Source organism: Paramormyrops kingsleyae, chromosome 2 (genome assembly GCF_048594095.1).
Source record: "Paramormyrops kingsleyae isolate MSU_618 chromosome 2, PKINGS_0.4, whole genome shotgun sequence".
NCBI lineage: Eukaryota > Metazoa > Chordata > Actinopteri > Osteoglossiformes > Mormyridae > Paramormyrops > Paramormyrops kingsleyae.
In genome coordinates, this window is record NC_132798.1 from 289584 (window position 1) to 304114 (window position 14531).

The 14531-nt window shown below is 43.0% G+C and overlaps 1 protein-coding gene across 9 annotated transcripts in view; it reads right to left on the bottom strand.

The window, feature by feature from the left end:
• LOC111855445 (GTPase-activating Rap/Ran-GAP domain-like protein 3) overlaps positions 1 to 14531 on the bottom strand; it is a 62942-nt gene that overhangs the window by 11599 nt on the left and 36812 nt on the right. For 8 of the 9 annotated variants that reach the window (XM_023834464.2, XM_023834458.2, XM_023834457.2 and 5 more), the window contains 23 exons: positions 14276 to 14375; positions 13966 to 14084; positions 12909 to 12973; positions 11862 to 11925; positions 11708 to 11734; positions 10988 to 11063; positions 10763 to 10861; positions 10532 to 10635; positions 7014 to 7122; positions 6871 to 6916; positions 6673 to 6779; positions 6423 to 6538; positions 5791 to 5913; positions 5500 to 5574; positions 5279 to 5390; positions 4828 to 4929; positions 3335 to 3451; positions 3033 to 3184; positions 1602 to 1760; positions 1275 to 1341; positions 956 to 1063; positions 602 to 720; positions 125 to 260 (listed from right to left, as the gene is read on the bottom strand). In XM_023834464.2, coding sequence (XP_023690232.1) covers positions 125 to 260; positions 602 to 720; positions 956 to 1063; positions 1275 to 1341; positions 1602 to 1760; positions 3033 to 3184; positions 3335 to 3451; positions 4828 to 4929; positions 5279 to 5390; positions 5500 to 5574; positions 5791 to 5913; positions 6423 to 6538; positions 6673 to 6779; positions 6871 to 6916; positions 7014 to 7122; positions 10532 to 10635; positions 10763 to 10861; positions 10988 to 11063; positions 11708 to 11734; positions 11862 to 11925; positions 12909 to 12973; positions 13966 to 14084; positions 14276 to 14375 — 2302 coding nt within the window. The remainder of the gene's footprint in view (positions 1 to 124; positions 261 to 601; positions 721 to 955; positions 1064 to 1274; positions 1342 to 1601; positions 1761 to 3032; positions 3185 to 3334; positions 3452 to 4827; positions 4930 to 5278; positions 5391 to 5499; positions 5575 to 5790; positions 5914 to 6422; positions 6539 to 6672; positions 6780 to 6870; positions 6917 to 7013; positions 7123 to 10531; positions 10636 to 10762; positions 10862 to 10987; positions 11064 to 11707; positions 11735 to 11861; positions 11926 to 12908; positions 12974 to 13965; positions 14085 to 14275; positions 14376 to 14531) is intronic. The other variant, XM_023834460.2, reaches the window with a different exon arrangement.

Here is a 14531-nt window from a genome sequence, read left to right on the forward strand (position 1 = left end):
GTTAAACTACACATATAACTACATACACAACACATATAGCATTATAGTGTGAAAATCTATAAATGTCTGGGTAAGGTAGTTTTTCTGTAAAATTCACTACCTAAGATCGGAAGGAGAGACCTACCGTCCCCTAGTGGTGGGGGGAAGGCTGGCATGTCCTGCTCAGTGGGGGTCTGAGGGGAGCTGTGAGTGCTGTTTTCCCTGGAGCTGCTGCTAAAGACAGCATTTACTGGAGCGGCGGACACAAAGTAGATGTCTGCCTGCAAACAAAAAGCAAGTCAGGGACTCCTTTAGCAGCCTCTGCACGTGAAGCTTAAACCCTGCACACCAGCCTGATGTAGCTTTTCACAAGGACGAGCGCCGTAGTGAGCAGTGCACTGCTTTGTTAGACCCACAGTATAAATTCATAGCTAAGTCACCAGGAGTTAATCGTTATCAGTGTTTCCTGCAGGCATTGGTGTGCTCCCTTGTTATGAGAGATTATTATCATTGCTGTCACTTTCCTGTGGTGGTGTAGCTGCCGTATCTCACTTGCAGTTAGAAAGGAGTCTGAGCTTCCTGGACCGTTAGGGAAGCGAGATGCTCGCTGTGTCTCACCCACCCTCGATGAGACAAGCTGTAGTTCTGGGACCACCGCAGTGTACACCAGGTTTCCGTTCACAACCAGGCGGATCTCAATGGAGTCGGTCGTGAAGGCCAGGATGTAGGGGAAGGCGCAGACTAAAAATCCAAAACCCATGCATACACACAGTTGCTTGTAATCATATGCGGACTGACAATTTTGTTCGATTTTAATCAAAACATTAAAATGATCACAGACAGATGGGAAAGATGTTTTGTTATGTGCTTTTTAAAGTCAGTGCAGGGGAAAAATCGATGAGGATCTGCAACCAGCATAGCAAAGCAAGACAAAAGCACCTGCCAAAGAGCTACATAAGCTAATATGAAAGCATACCGATTGCTTTTGGCACCTGGTTCCAGCTGAAGTGGAAATCCGAACTGGAGAACTGCATTATGGGGGCACCTCCGTTGAATGGGCACACCTTCTTATAGTAGCAGATATCTATGATACAATTTGCAGGATTAGTTATGAAATATACCTATGTCTGTGATTATTGTCATATCGTGATATTGTCATATCATGATATTGTCATATCATAAACAGTAAAGCACAGAAAATAACTCCAATTGTCCTTATTATAATGCTGTTTATCTTTGGCATGGAAAGCAGTGCTTGGCAAACCACAGAAGAAGTGAACATCGCCAGTACTCACAATTGTAGCACAAGAAAATGCCAGCTTCCCCATCCTCATACATATCAATGGCTGCCACAAAGTTCACCTAGACAGGGGGGTACAAAAATTTAACTTTAGTTTGAGGGAAATAAGGTGGGCCGTTGGTAGTCATTTTTTGCATTTAGCCGGAGGTCTCTGGGCTTCACTGTAGTGGAAAAATGTAGACATGAGGTCAGCACCCCTCACCACTTTGTGGTGATAAATATCTTGCATGCCTTGCCTGACAGTAATGGGGTCGTGGGGGGGCGGGGGGCAGCAGAGAGGGCCAGCCTGAAGTCCAGAGGCCCCAGCATTTGGATAACTCACCTTGTTGGCGTCTACGTGATGCAGCCGGTAGGCCTCACCCGTGCTCTCATTAATGAGGTCGAACTGGTGCTTGTATGCCACGCAAATCATGTGGTCGTTCTCACCGGTGGGGCCATCCACCAGCGTCATGACAACAGGAGGGTCGCAAAGACAGATCTCCTGTGTAACAGAAAGACTTGCGTTAAGGAAAACTCAAACAGATTAACATTAAATAGTAATTTTTCATGCTTTAGAGTGTCTCTAAGCCATGCAGGGAAATGCTATCTATTATTGGGTTTTCATTTTGGACTTTGGTGATATTGATACTTTTTAAAAATACTGAAGTAGGCCTTTACCAAAGTTGCTGAACTCTCTACTTCCAGGATATCTATCGCAGCATGCTTTGTGGTGTGCGTAAGGCCTGTTTCTGTGCAGTTTGATTATGGTGTTTATTTGTCTGTTTTACTTCATGGATTCTTCATTAATGGTTACAGTGTAGTTGTTTTGTGTTTTTTGTTGTTCTCATGTGCTATTTTTGTAGACCACCATCATGGTCATATCACCCAAAAACGACTGGCATGTCTGAACTGTTTGCTGAGTGAGTGTGTGGAATAACAGCTACAATACATTAGGTTGTTTATATAGTGAATTAATTTAAGGTTCTTATAAAATACATTGAAAATCAGACAGAATTAATGACATACAGAATGTACCTACAAACATAAAGGAGGACATGAGTTTCACAGCTGGCAAGAAGATTTTTTCCTATATTTCAGGACATATTATTGTCACCTGGATTATGTGACAACAATTTGTCAGCAACTGTCGGCTGCCACATGTCGACAGTGTTTCAAGAATGTATCTTAAAATATTTATGATATGAAATAATAAAGTGAAATATACCTTATGAAAGAGTGACCTATTTAATGGACCTGTTAAAAATAAACTTTTTAAATACTGTTTCTTGGGTTTTGCTGCCATACTGAAATGAAACTATATCATTTTTCAAATTCCACTGACTTTCAACTACAAAAATCTCACATTATTAATAACATTTTCTATTAAAAACCTTATATAAGTCATTCATAAAATTAAGTTTTGGTTACAGATGTTTATGTACAGAATCTATAATAACAAATTCCATCCACATCCATTTTCTATACCTATTTCTATACCCATTTATTAAATTAATTTTTAAGGAATTCTAAACATATCCTTATACAAAATTATGCTTTTGGCTTTTTTCTTTCTTTCTTAATTTTTCCACAAATGACAGTAATTATGTAATCAATGTTGTGTGATTTGTTTGATTTGCTCTGAGAGCAAAGTACCATTTTAAGGTAACTTAAATTCAGACTTATTTGATTGTGATGATACGATTAATTCATCCTGCTTGTCATTGCCCTGGGGCATGAAGCCTGCAGAGGAAAAGCCTTATTAACACCTACTTACCCTGATGTACTGCAACTCCTCCACGGGGGAGTCCGCGCTCACACTCTCCTGGCGTGGCGTCTTCCTGGTGATGAGCAGCAACTTGTTGCGAATGGCTGCCACGATACGCAGCTCCGCCGCGTGGTGAGTGTTAATGGAGTACAAATGGCAGCCTGCAGGGTGGGGCGGGTGTGTGAAAGAGAGACAGAGAGACACAGAGAGTGAGGGACTACAACTGGTGCCACACTGACATAAAAGGAACCCTTCCTGTCATTGTAACCTTGGAGAACGTGAGTCATGTGACAATGGAGAAATCCAATCACCTTTGGTCTTCTCAAGTTTATTGTCTCTACTGTCATACTTGCTGCGGATGAGCTGCTTCTCCTTTATGCCCTTAGAGACAGTGCTGAGTCGAAAGATATAGAGACGGGCTTCTTTCCCTGTACAATAAGCAAACCAGCTGTGTTACAAATTATCAACCATGACTCACTATTGTGGAAAATGACGACGAATCCCATTATGTCTCTATAAGAGGGCTGATCTTGACACAAAACAGCTGCTGTTAATACTTCATTTATTCCTGTGGGCAAATGCTGTTTTGTGTAACTCCATGAGACACAGATGCTTAGGCAGCTCAGAGCAAGCTTTGCAGGGAAGGGCAGCCACCTGTAGCAGTGCCCATGGAACTGAAGGTTAAGGGCCCTGCTCTAGGGCCCACAGATGTGACAAGTCCGCCAAGGCCAGGCTTGAACTGGTGACCTTCGGACCACAGGCACAGAGGCTTAGCCCACTGAGCCACACACTGCCCCAAATATACTCTTTATAAAATGACTTGTAATTGATTGTAAACCTGTTACATTTTCCATAGATAAAATAAACAAACTACAGCTTGGACTTGATTGTGTAACATAAAAGGTCCAATTATTGCATTTGACACTTTGCGCCTTCCATTCTCAATGCCCACTCTGTAGTTAAATGAATTAGGATAAATACTGGCCAGCAGATGCTTAAATTCGACCCTTGCCAAGAGAGGCTTTACTAACTGGTTTTGCATTTTTGGCAGCCAGAACTCCACCCCATGCTCAAAAGTTACCTTTTCTAATTCTAAGCGTCAAACATGATTCACAAGTGAATCAATGTTATTTTTGCGACGTCTGCCTGTTGAGAGAGTCAGTGCCCCGTAACACTGTGTGGCAGGTCACTGCCACCTCCGTGGAAGTTTAAAATTACGCCACAATTAATAAACGAAAGGAATCACGCGATACCTCAAAAGCAGTTCAAGATAGCAGGCAAGAGCCAAACACAGACCACAAAGCTATGAGAAAACGCACAAATTACTGGAGATTCTGAGAGCGCCCACTGACAGAAACATCTGCTTCCTTTCTTTGATGTGGGTAATTAAAACAGGGTGACCCCACAGTCAATTACAAGGCTGCTCTGTTTTTTGCACTCTGTGGCAAACGCAGCATGACTCACTGTTGAGTTGCTGTTTTTAGATTAATTTATCTGTGTCTGAAATGGAAGATGTCACATTTGAATGAACCAAGTTCACCCTTATAATATATGGCTGAAGAAAATCTCCAAATGTGATTCAACACTTAGTCTCTTGAGTAATAATATAGTGATCGCTGTGTTATTGCTTTCAACAGGGCACTTTTTGCCCTGTTGAATGTGATGTTCAGTGTTACTAGATGTTGCACCGGGGCCTTGGGGAAACATTGTCTCATCACACTTTGTACATGTATAAAGCCGTTGATGACAATAAAGTAACCTTAACCATAACCTTAAAGGATATTGGATATGTTATTCTTCTAACCTTTGTCAGCCCTCATGATCAGGAGGTCCTGAGGTTCAAGGACATGCATCTGCTTGACCAGCATGGTTCGGTCAAAGACCTGCGTAGGGGCTGTATGGCTCTCTGTGGAAGTACATGTATATGTAACAAAGGAGAAGATGAAAAATAAGCAGAACCAGAAGCGTCAGAGTTTCGATAATTAAGGATTAAGGATAATTAGCCATGCATGGATAACTGGTTGCCAATATGTAAGGATGAAAATGTATTTTCTTATGGCAATAGAGCTTGTCAGCTTTTCCAGTGACATTTACACCAGCACAGTGTGAAAGTGATGCTATGCAAGTCTGAAAAGAGTTAGATCAGAGGCTGACAAGGCAAAGGCTACATATCAGATCCTGTCAATTAAGGTGGTACCGTGAAAGAAGTAAATCCAACGGCAGTCACACCACTCAGGACAGGAAATGTAACTCACCGCCCAGTAGCATGACTCCGGCCTCAGTGGCAACGAGCAGAGACTGACCCCAGGAGTCACTGCATATAATCTCATGTGGGAAATTACTGCAGAAGGGCTGGGGCTCCCAGGGCTACGAGGAAGTTGGACAGTGGGTGACATCAGAACGTGACGGTCTTTACTCTGGACACATACGATACTTCCATTCATCACCCATCTGGAGGGAAATGGCAGCCCCCCACCTCTTTTCGGCACATCCCCGTCGTCGCCAGACTGGTCGGAGCATCCCCTTGCACGATGGTCTTCAGTTTTAACGCCTGGATAATGAGGGAGGTCGTGTTGCTCTTATTCCACAGGACTTAAAAATAATGCTACTGTAAAGGGGTGGATAAAGATGGCAGATTCACAGCTGACACACACACACACACACACACACACACACACAGGTTTGGTCCTCATTTGGTCCCCACAATGCTGTCAGAATGATTGAATGGGGAACTGCTGGGGCATGATGTTTCCTGACAAGTACCTACCTGACCTATTCTGACAAACTCTGCCTGCCTGGCCTCCTCCTTTTTTCGGGCAGATCTGGGAGATTCAGGCAGAACGTCACTGAATGACCGACGGTTCAGCATGTTCTGGGGATAGAAGGGGACCTGCAGAGGGACAGCATGGAATGAGCTCTCATTCACAAGATGCAGGCGGTGAGATGTGACATGTACATCGTGAACAGGTCACAGGTGATCTACTGCAGCAGCACAGACCTTCATCCTTCTCTAGCAGTCAGTAATAAAGCAGTCACTTCACTACAGTTAGGAGTCGACCAACAACAGGCATAATTTTTATGCGCAAGTATGTTTAGTACAGATATGAGTCTGTGGATCTTCAGCTCAGTGTCTGCTGGAAGGATTGCATGTGACTTTCAGATCAAAGAGGTTCTGTGGGGGTTATTGTAAATGGCTGACGGCAGACCTACTTGGTTTCTAGAACTTTAAAAATACTTGAATTCGCATGTATTTGATTTTCTGTGATGCGACACTTCAGATATGGAAAAAGGTTCCTAATTGCGACAAAATATGTGTTTGGTGAGGATATTAACTGACATTCTGGTGGGTCACATATTGTGAGACAGTACCAACAGACACCTCATCCATCCAAGATATACCTTGTGAAGATCAGGACTGAGGTCTTGATACAGCGATCGGATCAGCATGTCCAGTGTCCGCTGCCTTTTCTGAGCAAACGTAGCCGTCTCTAATGTGGCCTTTTCCCCATTAATTACTGCCAGGAACACGACAGACATGTCAAAAGGCTGAAAAGAGAATCAGTATTTCCCACTGGTCTGGTAAAACAGGGAAGGTGGGAATTGCACACACGAATAAGCTGGGCAGAAATGGCAGAGCTGAATTACTCACATTTCACTAACAAAAAGTCCCTGAATTCTTGGTGGTCTGTAAACACTGGTGGTGAGGGGAGGGGCGGCCCAAACAATGGGACGCTCTCCTCCGAGAAGATCTTCAGCCTGTTTGGTGTCACATGGCAGCAGTCCAGCACATTACATCACAATGGCTACAGAATGAGAAACAGAAATCCTGTAGAGCGTACATACTCACCTGTAGCTGTTGTTCTTACTATCAAACCTGACTAAGGCAAATATGTCTACAGGGCGTAAGTAAAGGAAACATACAAGGAACTTGATTATAGTTTTCACTTCTCTTGGGATTCCCACTGAGACCTACAGCATCCCAAAGGATACGTGTGAAATGAGATCGGATCATGGATGGTTTAAACGTTGATGAGGCGTCATCCCCCTCTTGAAACACTATAGTGACGATGTCATTCCCAATGTGCCTCTTCCGCTCCACCTGGGCGAGTGCACAGACACATGAAGCGAGGCGCATGTGGCAGGCAAACAGTCGCAGCTTTAGCCCTGATGTAGAACCATAATGCAAAGTTACTGCCAAGGGTAACTGACCTGACAGAACACACACCTTTATCACACAACAATCATACATTTATGAACCAGAAACACATTAAACCAAGCGAGCTCGATGGGCCGAATGGCCTCCTCTCCTTTGTATAGTTCTTATGTTGTTATGTTCTTAAACCTCAAATTTACAGCCAAAATGAATTTAACTTACACTTTCCAAATTATGCTGTTTTCCCATACCAATCAAAAAAAAGGTTTTTGCACAAATAATAAATATTAATGAATTAAGAGAAGCAGTGTGGTGAGGCAGAGGGTAGCATCACACCACTAGGGTTTGGGGTTTGAATCCCAGCCCTGTGTGTGAAGAGTTATAGCAATGCGGTGAGGCAGAGGGTAGCATCGCACCACTAGGGTTTGGGGTTTGAATCCCAGCCCTGTGTGTGAAGAGTTATAGCAGTGCGGTGAGGCAGAGGGTAGCATCGCACCACTAGGGTTTGGGGTTTGAATCCCAGCCCTGTGTGTGAAGAGTTATAGCAGTGCGGTGAGGCAGAGGGTAGCATCGCACCACTAGGGTTTGGGGTTTGAATCCCAGCCCTGTGTGTGAAGAGTTATAGCAGTGCGGTGAGGCAGATGGTAGCATCGCACCACTAGGGTTTGGGGTTTGAATCCCAGCCCTGTGTGTGAAGAGTTATAGCAGTGCGGTGAGGCAGATGGTAGCATCGCACCACTAGGGTTTGGGGTTTGAATCCCAGCCCTGTGTGTGAAGAGTTATAGCAGTGCGGTGAGGCAGAGGGTAGCATCGCACCACTAGGGTTTGGGGTTTGAATCCCAGCCCTGTGTGTGAAGAGTTATAGCAGTGTGGTGAGGCAGAGGGTAGCATCGCACCACTAGGGTTTGGGGTTTGAATCCCAGCCCTGTGTGTGAAGAGTTATAGCAGTGTGGTGAGGCAGAGGGTAGCATCGCACCACTAGGGTTTGGGGTTTGAATCCCAGCCCTGTGTGTGAAGAGTTATAGCAGTGTGGTGAGGCAGAGGGTAGCATCGCACCACTCGGGTTTGGGGTTTGAATCCCAGCCCTGTGTGTGAAGAGTTATAGCAGTGTGGTGAGGCAGAGGGTAGCATCGCACCACTCGGGTTTGGGGTTTGAATCCCAGCCCTGTGTGTGAAGAGTTATAGCAGTGTGGTGAGGCAGAGGGTAGCATCGCACCACTCGGGTTTGGGGTTTGAATCCCAGCCCTGTGTGTGAAGAGTTATAGCAGTGTGGTGAGGCAGAGGGTAGCATCGCACCACTCGGGTTTGGGGTTTGAATCCCAGCCCTGTGTGTGAAGAGTTATAGCAGTGTGGTGAGGCAGAGGGTAGCATCACACCACTAGGGTTTGGGGTTTGAATCCCAGCCCTGTGTGTGAAGAGTTATGGATTTCTTTGAAGTGCTCTGATTTCCATCCACAATCGAAAGACAAGAATTGGTGTCTCCAAATCCTGCACGCGTGCCCTGCAAAGCACCAGCATTCCTCTGGGGGGGGGAGGGCACACCCCTGCCTGAGCATGCCCAGATTCAGGCCTCCTCTTCATAAAACATTACCATGTAAGTCAAATTCATCTTCTCAGTGCAGTGCTATTCCCCGCCTACATTCAGACATATAAGCAGAGTTGGTGTTGCTAGATGAGCCTAAAGTCACTTACTGATTCAATATTTAACCATGAGATTATTAAGCAGTCCTGAGTTGCATGGTTATATAAACCCAATTTGAACTATTCTCTGCCACTATGTATCAGCTTTACAGTGGAAACACCAGGTTGCTGTTCTTATTGAAAGGTTATTGGTAATACATAATACATAATCGCAATATAACCAGAAAATTAAAGTATATTACTTTTACTCATATGTCTAATGGGACAGATAAAAAAATAAATGAATAACAGTTTTGATTTTTTTTTGCTGTAATATGTTTCTTTCAGCCGTAATACTTTAATTATATAAAAGAAAACCTAAACATAAAAACCTTCTTTCTTCTGGGTCTCAGGAGGACATAAAAGGGAGATACACACACACACACACACACACACATACACACACACACTGCCCGGCCAAAAAAAAGTCTCCATTTGAATTTTTCATTGGACCGCCTTTAGCTTTGATTATGGTGCACATTTGTCATGACATTGTTTCCACAGGCTTAAGCAACATCTCACCCTTTATTTTCATCCAGATTTGCATTAATTTCTCACCGAGATCCTGTATTGACAAGTGAGTTGAACCACTCCGTAAAGCCTCCTTCAGCACGTCCCAAAGACCTTCAATGAGGTTAAGGTCACAACTCTGTGGTGACCAAGTCACGCGTGAAAATGATTCCTCATGCTCCCTGAACCACTCTTTGACAATTCAAACCCAATGAATCTTGGCATTCTTGTCCTGGAATACGCCCATGCCAACAGGGAAGAAAAAATCCATTGATGATGGATGTAGGTGTAACCTGGCCATTCAGTAGATTCAGGTACTCAGCTGACTTCACTTTATTGCTGCATAACGTAGCGGAGCTGTAATAATGATCCAGTCATTGGCTCTTAAGTATTTGCTGATATAAATTCAAATGGCGACTTTTTTTTTGGCCAGGCAGTGTATGAATAGAATATAAAGGATATATTCACGCACTTGATGACTGTAAACTAACAGAATCACTATATGTATGGTACTTTGTGAAAAACCCTGGGCTCAATAATATTGAAATACTGGTCACAGTGCTACTATGTTTCTAATTTTCTTAAAACAGATTATTCACATTAGGTCTGCTAATCAGGTTTCAATATTTGGTTCGGATATGTAAGTTCGATTCAATTAGATTTATTTTTATATAGTGCCCCAAGGTGCGTTACATGGGTGTAATACATTCCTACATCATTTGCACACAATAATTCAAAAACAGGCAAAAGGGAAGACAAAGAAAGAAAGAAAGATAGATAGATGAGAACGGAGGAAAGGAACCCAATGGAGAAAACTCCCAAGTGGTGAGAAAAATAACCTCTGGGGCTCCATGGTCAACTGAGTGTCCAACCGCCCCAGGCATGTGAACATTATAGAAAAAGAGAGAATGGGCCGGCTTGCCAACAGCAAGGTGCCACCTGTGCTCAAGTTCAAGGCACAGTCCATCAATGAGTCAGCTCTCCATGCTGGCCTGTGTGGGCTGGCAGACTGAGGGATGTGACACTTCCATGGGATAACAAGCAGTCCAGCTCAGAGTGCTTCTCACATCCTTTCTGCAAACCCCTCCTCCCATCCATCCCCTCACATTTGCACATTACTCACTAGCGTTATGTGTCATGCTCTGTTTGTGCAGGGCTGCCTCACCTGTTGCTTGTTATCCCTGGAGTACGGCAGCAGGGTGGACACATGGAACATGAGCTCGTGGCCCTGGTACACAGTGTATATGGACTTTATTCCTGTAGTGTCGTCTGTGGATAACAGGGTATTAAACAGTGGCATTAACGCACTGGATAAACAGACACAAATTAAAGTCATTACAGACTGTGGAATGACATATTCCACATGGGGGAGGCTGTGGGGAGTCATTTGTCTTACTTTTTGTGTCCAGGCCTCCTCTGTACCCAGCCCAACCCTGCAGTGTGACTGAGTTGCCCAACAGGTTTAAAAACTTGTCAAAGTTTTCACTTCCCTTTTCTGTGTAAGGAACAAAAACAATTTCCAAATCATTAGACATCAGCCTAGACATTAGCGCAGTAACACCACCTCTTGGGTCTGGGCAGCTACACCAACTATGTATCTATGAAAGTTAGCACTACTCACCGTTGCTAAACATCTCATCATCCGTCAGCTGGCCGTCTTTGGCATACAGGACACCGAATTTAAAGTTCACAGACCCCTGAAAACACAGCTTAATTCTCATCACAGAACAAAGGTCTAGCGGAGGGTGTAATGCGTAATGGGTACTTTAAGCACATCGGCTTCATCTACGAGACTACAGTGACTGTACACATCCTTGCTTGATTCTGAGCAAGGTCTCTTAACTAGTGACTGGATCATAATCACTATATTAAATGCAAAGACCCATTTGTAAAGTAGGATATGCTTACTTCTTATTGGATGCAATCAGGGCCGGCCCACCCTACATGTGACATAGGTACTTTTAGGGCATCATTAGATTAGGTGATGCAAAAGAGCGATAGAAAAAAATCAGAAATGCCTCTGGTTGAATACCGTAACATTAGTTATTTACACTAGTTTTAATATTTCACAACTTTTCATGTAAAACAGACGTGAGCTACCTTGTTAGCAGTCAGTCACCATGTAGCTAATTAGCAGTCAGTCATCATGTGCTACTGAAATGTTTTGTTTTTAATTAACAGACACAATTTGTTTTCTGGTGCTCAGGGAGAGGTGGGGGGGGGGAGTGGCATTCCTCATAATCTCACCTAGGGTGCCAGAATGCCTAGGGCCAGCCCTGGATGCAGTCCAGTAAAACTCAATGATACAAAAATAAGAATAAAACTGACTAATTAACAATACCTCTTGTTCCTCTAGCACCAACAGGTCCTGTGAAGGAAAACAGCCGTGATGAAATAGCTGCCGACACTCAGACGGTGTTCCCACATCATCTGTCTGAGTTACTCAGCAATGAGCCCGGCCTGCTGCACTGTTACCAGTTCTTGTCAGCACTCACCTTCTGAATATGGGGGCTCAGTATTTCTCTGGGGCCCTTTTCAAATTTGTCAAGATTCATGGCACTGAGAAAGAAAATGAGAAGTTGGGTAGTTTTTTAAGCACTGTGTGGTGGGGAGGAACAGTATTACACAGCGAGGATGATTAATTCCTTCAATTAAAGGAGTCTAGACTTGCAAAACTAGGAAAAAGGTTCAGTATGTAGTTTATGCCTGTTGGGCCTTGTTGAGTAGCTCGAGATTAGCACCAGAAGCTGTGACAAAGCACTCAGCCAAGTAGACTAATTAGCACTGAAAAGGTAAGTACTTCGTGCCATATTACACACTCACAGAGGGTACATCTACAGAGTAAATGTGCAAAGAGTACAAACAGTTTTATTTTTTATTTTGCGTGCATGATATACTAAATTGCATGTATAATTAAGCTGAACGTGCCCGCGAAATACTAAATCGAGCTCACAAAATCCCTAATGTCTGCACAATTGACTTTTTTCGTGCTCTCAATTTGCTGTTTCGAGCTCTCAGATTCATTTAGTCATGCTCACATTTTGGTTATGGTGCTGGACACTTGGGACTGTGGGCAGGCCATCCGCACATAGTTTGCGGCTCTGTGAATAATATGGTATGTAATAATTGTAATAATGTTGTAATAAGGCACAATACGTCTCCCATTCCATTTTGAGAATGTTCTATATCTGACAAGCAGACTCTCATTTCAAAGTTTTAAGGTGGAAAGTAGGGGTTACAGTCAGCTGATTTCCTGTATTGTTTTATGGATAAAAACTTGTGGTCATTTAGTTACCATTTGCATATTTATGTATCATAAATTATGTTATTATTATGTATTTTTTATGAATTTGTCTTTTATTTTAATTCAATAACAATTTATTTACAACTAGCATTTACACACTTCAAAACTATGTGCAGATGGCTTGATAAAAGTCACTATATCGTGCATGCAAAATAAAAAAAATATTGTATATATCAACTCACAGACAATTTAGTGTGTAAGAATGCGTGAGACCTTTTGCATAACATGCAAGACTTGCCTTAGAATGGACTTAGCAGATAGCGTTTTTGTGGGACTGTAGGGAAGACTGATCTTCAGGGTCCCCTGAGCAGGTGAAGAAAACAGCAGAATTAGTAGGTAACCCTATAGCACTTAGAGATGATAAATGGATTGCATTTATATAGCACTTTTCTACTTCTACGAGTACTCAAAGTGCTTTACAATACATGCCTCACATTCACCATCCACACTCACATCCACACACCGGGGGCGGAGGCTGACATGAGGCGCCGGGAGTAATTTGGGATTCAGTGTCTTGCTCAAGGACACTTTGATAGGAAATCAGGAGGAACCGGGGCTTGAACCTGCAACCCTCCAGTTGCCAAACAATAGCACTACCTCCTGCACCACCATTGCCCACAAAGATCACATTCAGGAATATGGACTCCAACACATGACAGCATTAAATTAAAGCAACGGCTAACGCTTTTCCAGAATCAAGAAGAATTTATGATGACACAACATTCATACATTTTTTTAAACAAAAAGTTTAATGTAGTAATACAGTATTCTACCAAAATGAGTCTGTACTCAACATGTGCTGAGTCAAAGTTAGTCTCTCCAGAAGTCCCAAAATGCTCATCTCATCACTCTTCCACTCTAGTCCTTGTCAAATCATTTAATGCACCAAGAAATACTCCACAGACAAAATGCAGAATTCTCCAAGAAGAGAGCAATCGCATCAGGGGCATCTTGAAAAGTGGGTGGAGTAAAAAGAGAAAGAAATTCACCTCATTCTTCAGGGAAATCTAGGTAATGTGTTCCGGGAATGAAACACATTAATCATTAACAAAGGAGTGACAACTGAAAGACAATAAGGGACAGCAGCTGCCGTAATCCCCTGTGATCCTCTAAGACCAAGAATAAACCCACCAGACCTAAGACACTGAAATAGAAGGGACAATTCAGATGCAATGAAACAAAGCCTTTGAAAACACTAATACTCTCTTTCTCTGTTTGATTTCTAGCTCCTTTTCAAGTTTTCATTGTCCCTCCTTCCCAAAAGCCAGATCCATATCACCCCCCAGGGTACTCACTGATTTCCTCCATAAGATGGCCCGGTACTGAGGTACCTGTTGACTGTTCTGGTCAGACAGGACCACAGACAGGAAAAATGGGTTCTTCTCAGTGTCCGTGCCCACATAGTTCTGATGGACTAAAAAAAAAAAAAAACACGCACACACAAACTATCAATAAATGCAGTAGAATATTTAGTCACTTAATTTAGAAACCATTTTCATTTTCAAATACTTTTTTTTTTTTTTTTTGCAAAAATCAGGTCTGCTTTCCAAAGATCAGCTCAGTGTGCTCCCAGTGGAGATATGGATGTCAAATTATCAGGCCCACCTTTTCCTAGGAAGTATTTGAAGAACCACCTGGTATGGTACTCGGGGTTCTCCAGATGGACATCTGTCCTTCTCCATGTTCCAGGAGTATAGTTTGTATTCTAGAGCACCAATAAAAAGAAGAATATAAAAAAAAATAAAAAAATTAATGGAGGCCAGTTTTTTGCATTTTTGCACAGCTTTTTGTACATTTCTGTTCCTTCATACTTCTCTACCTTTCCATGCTTGCACATCTGTACATTTATTCACATCAGTTC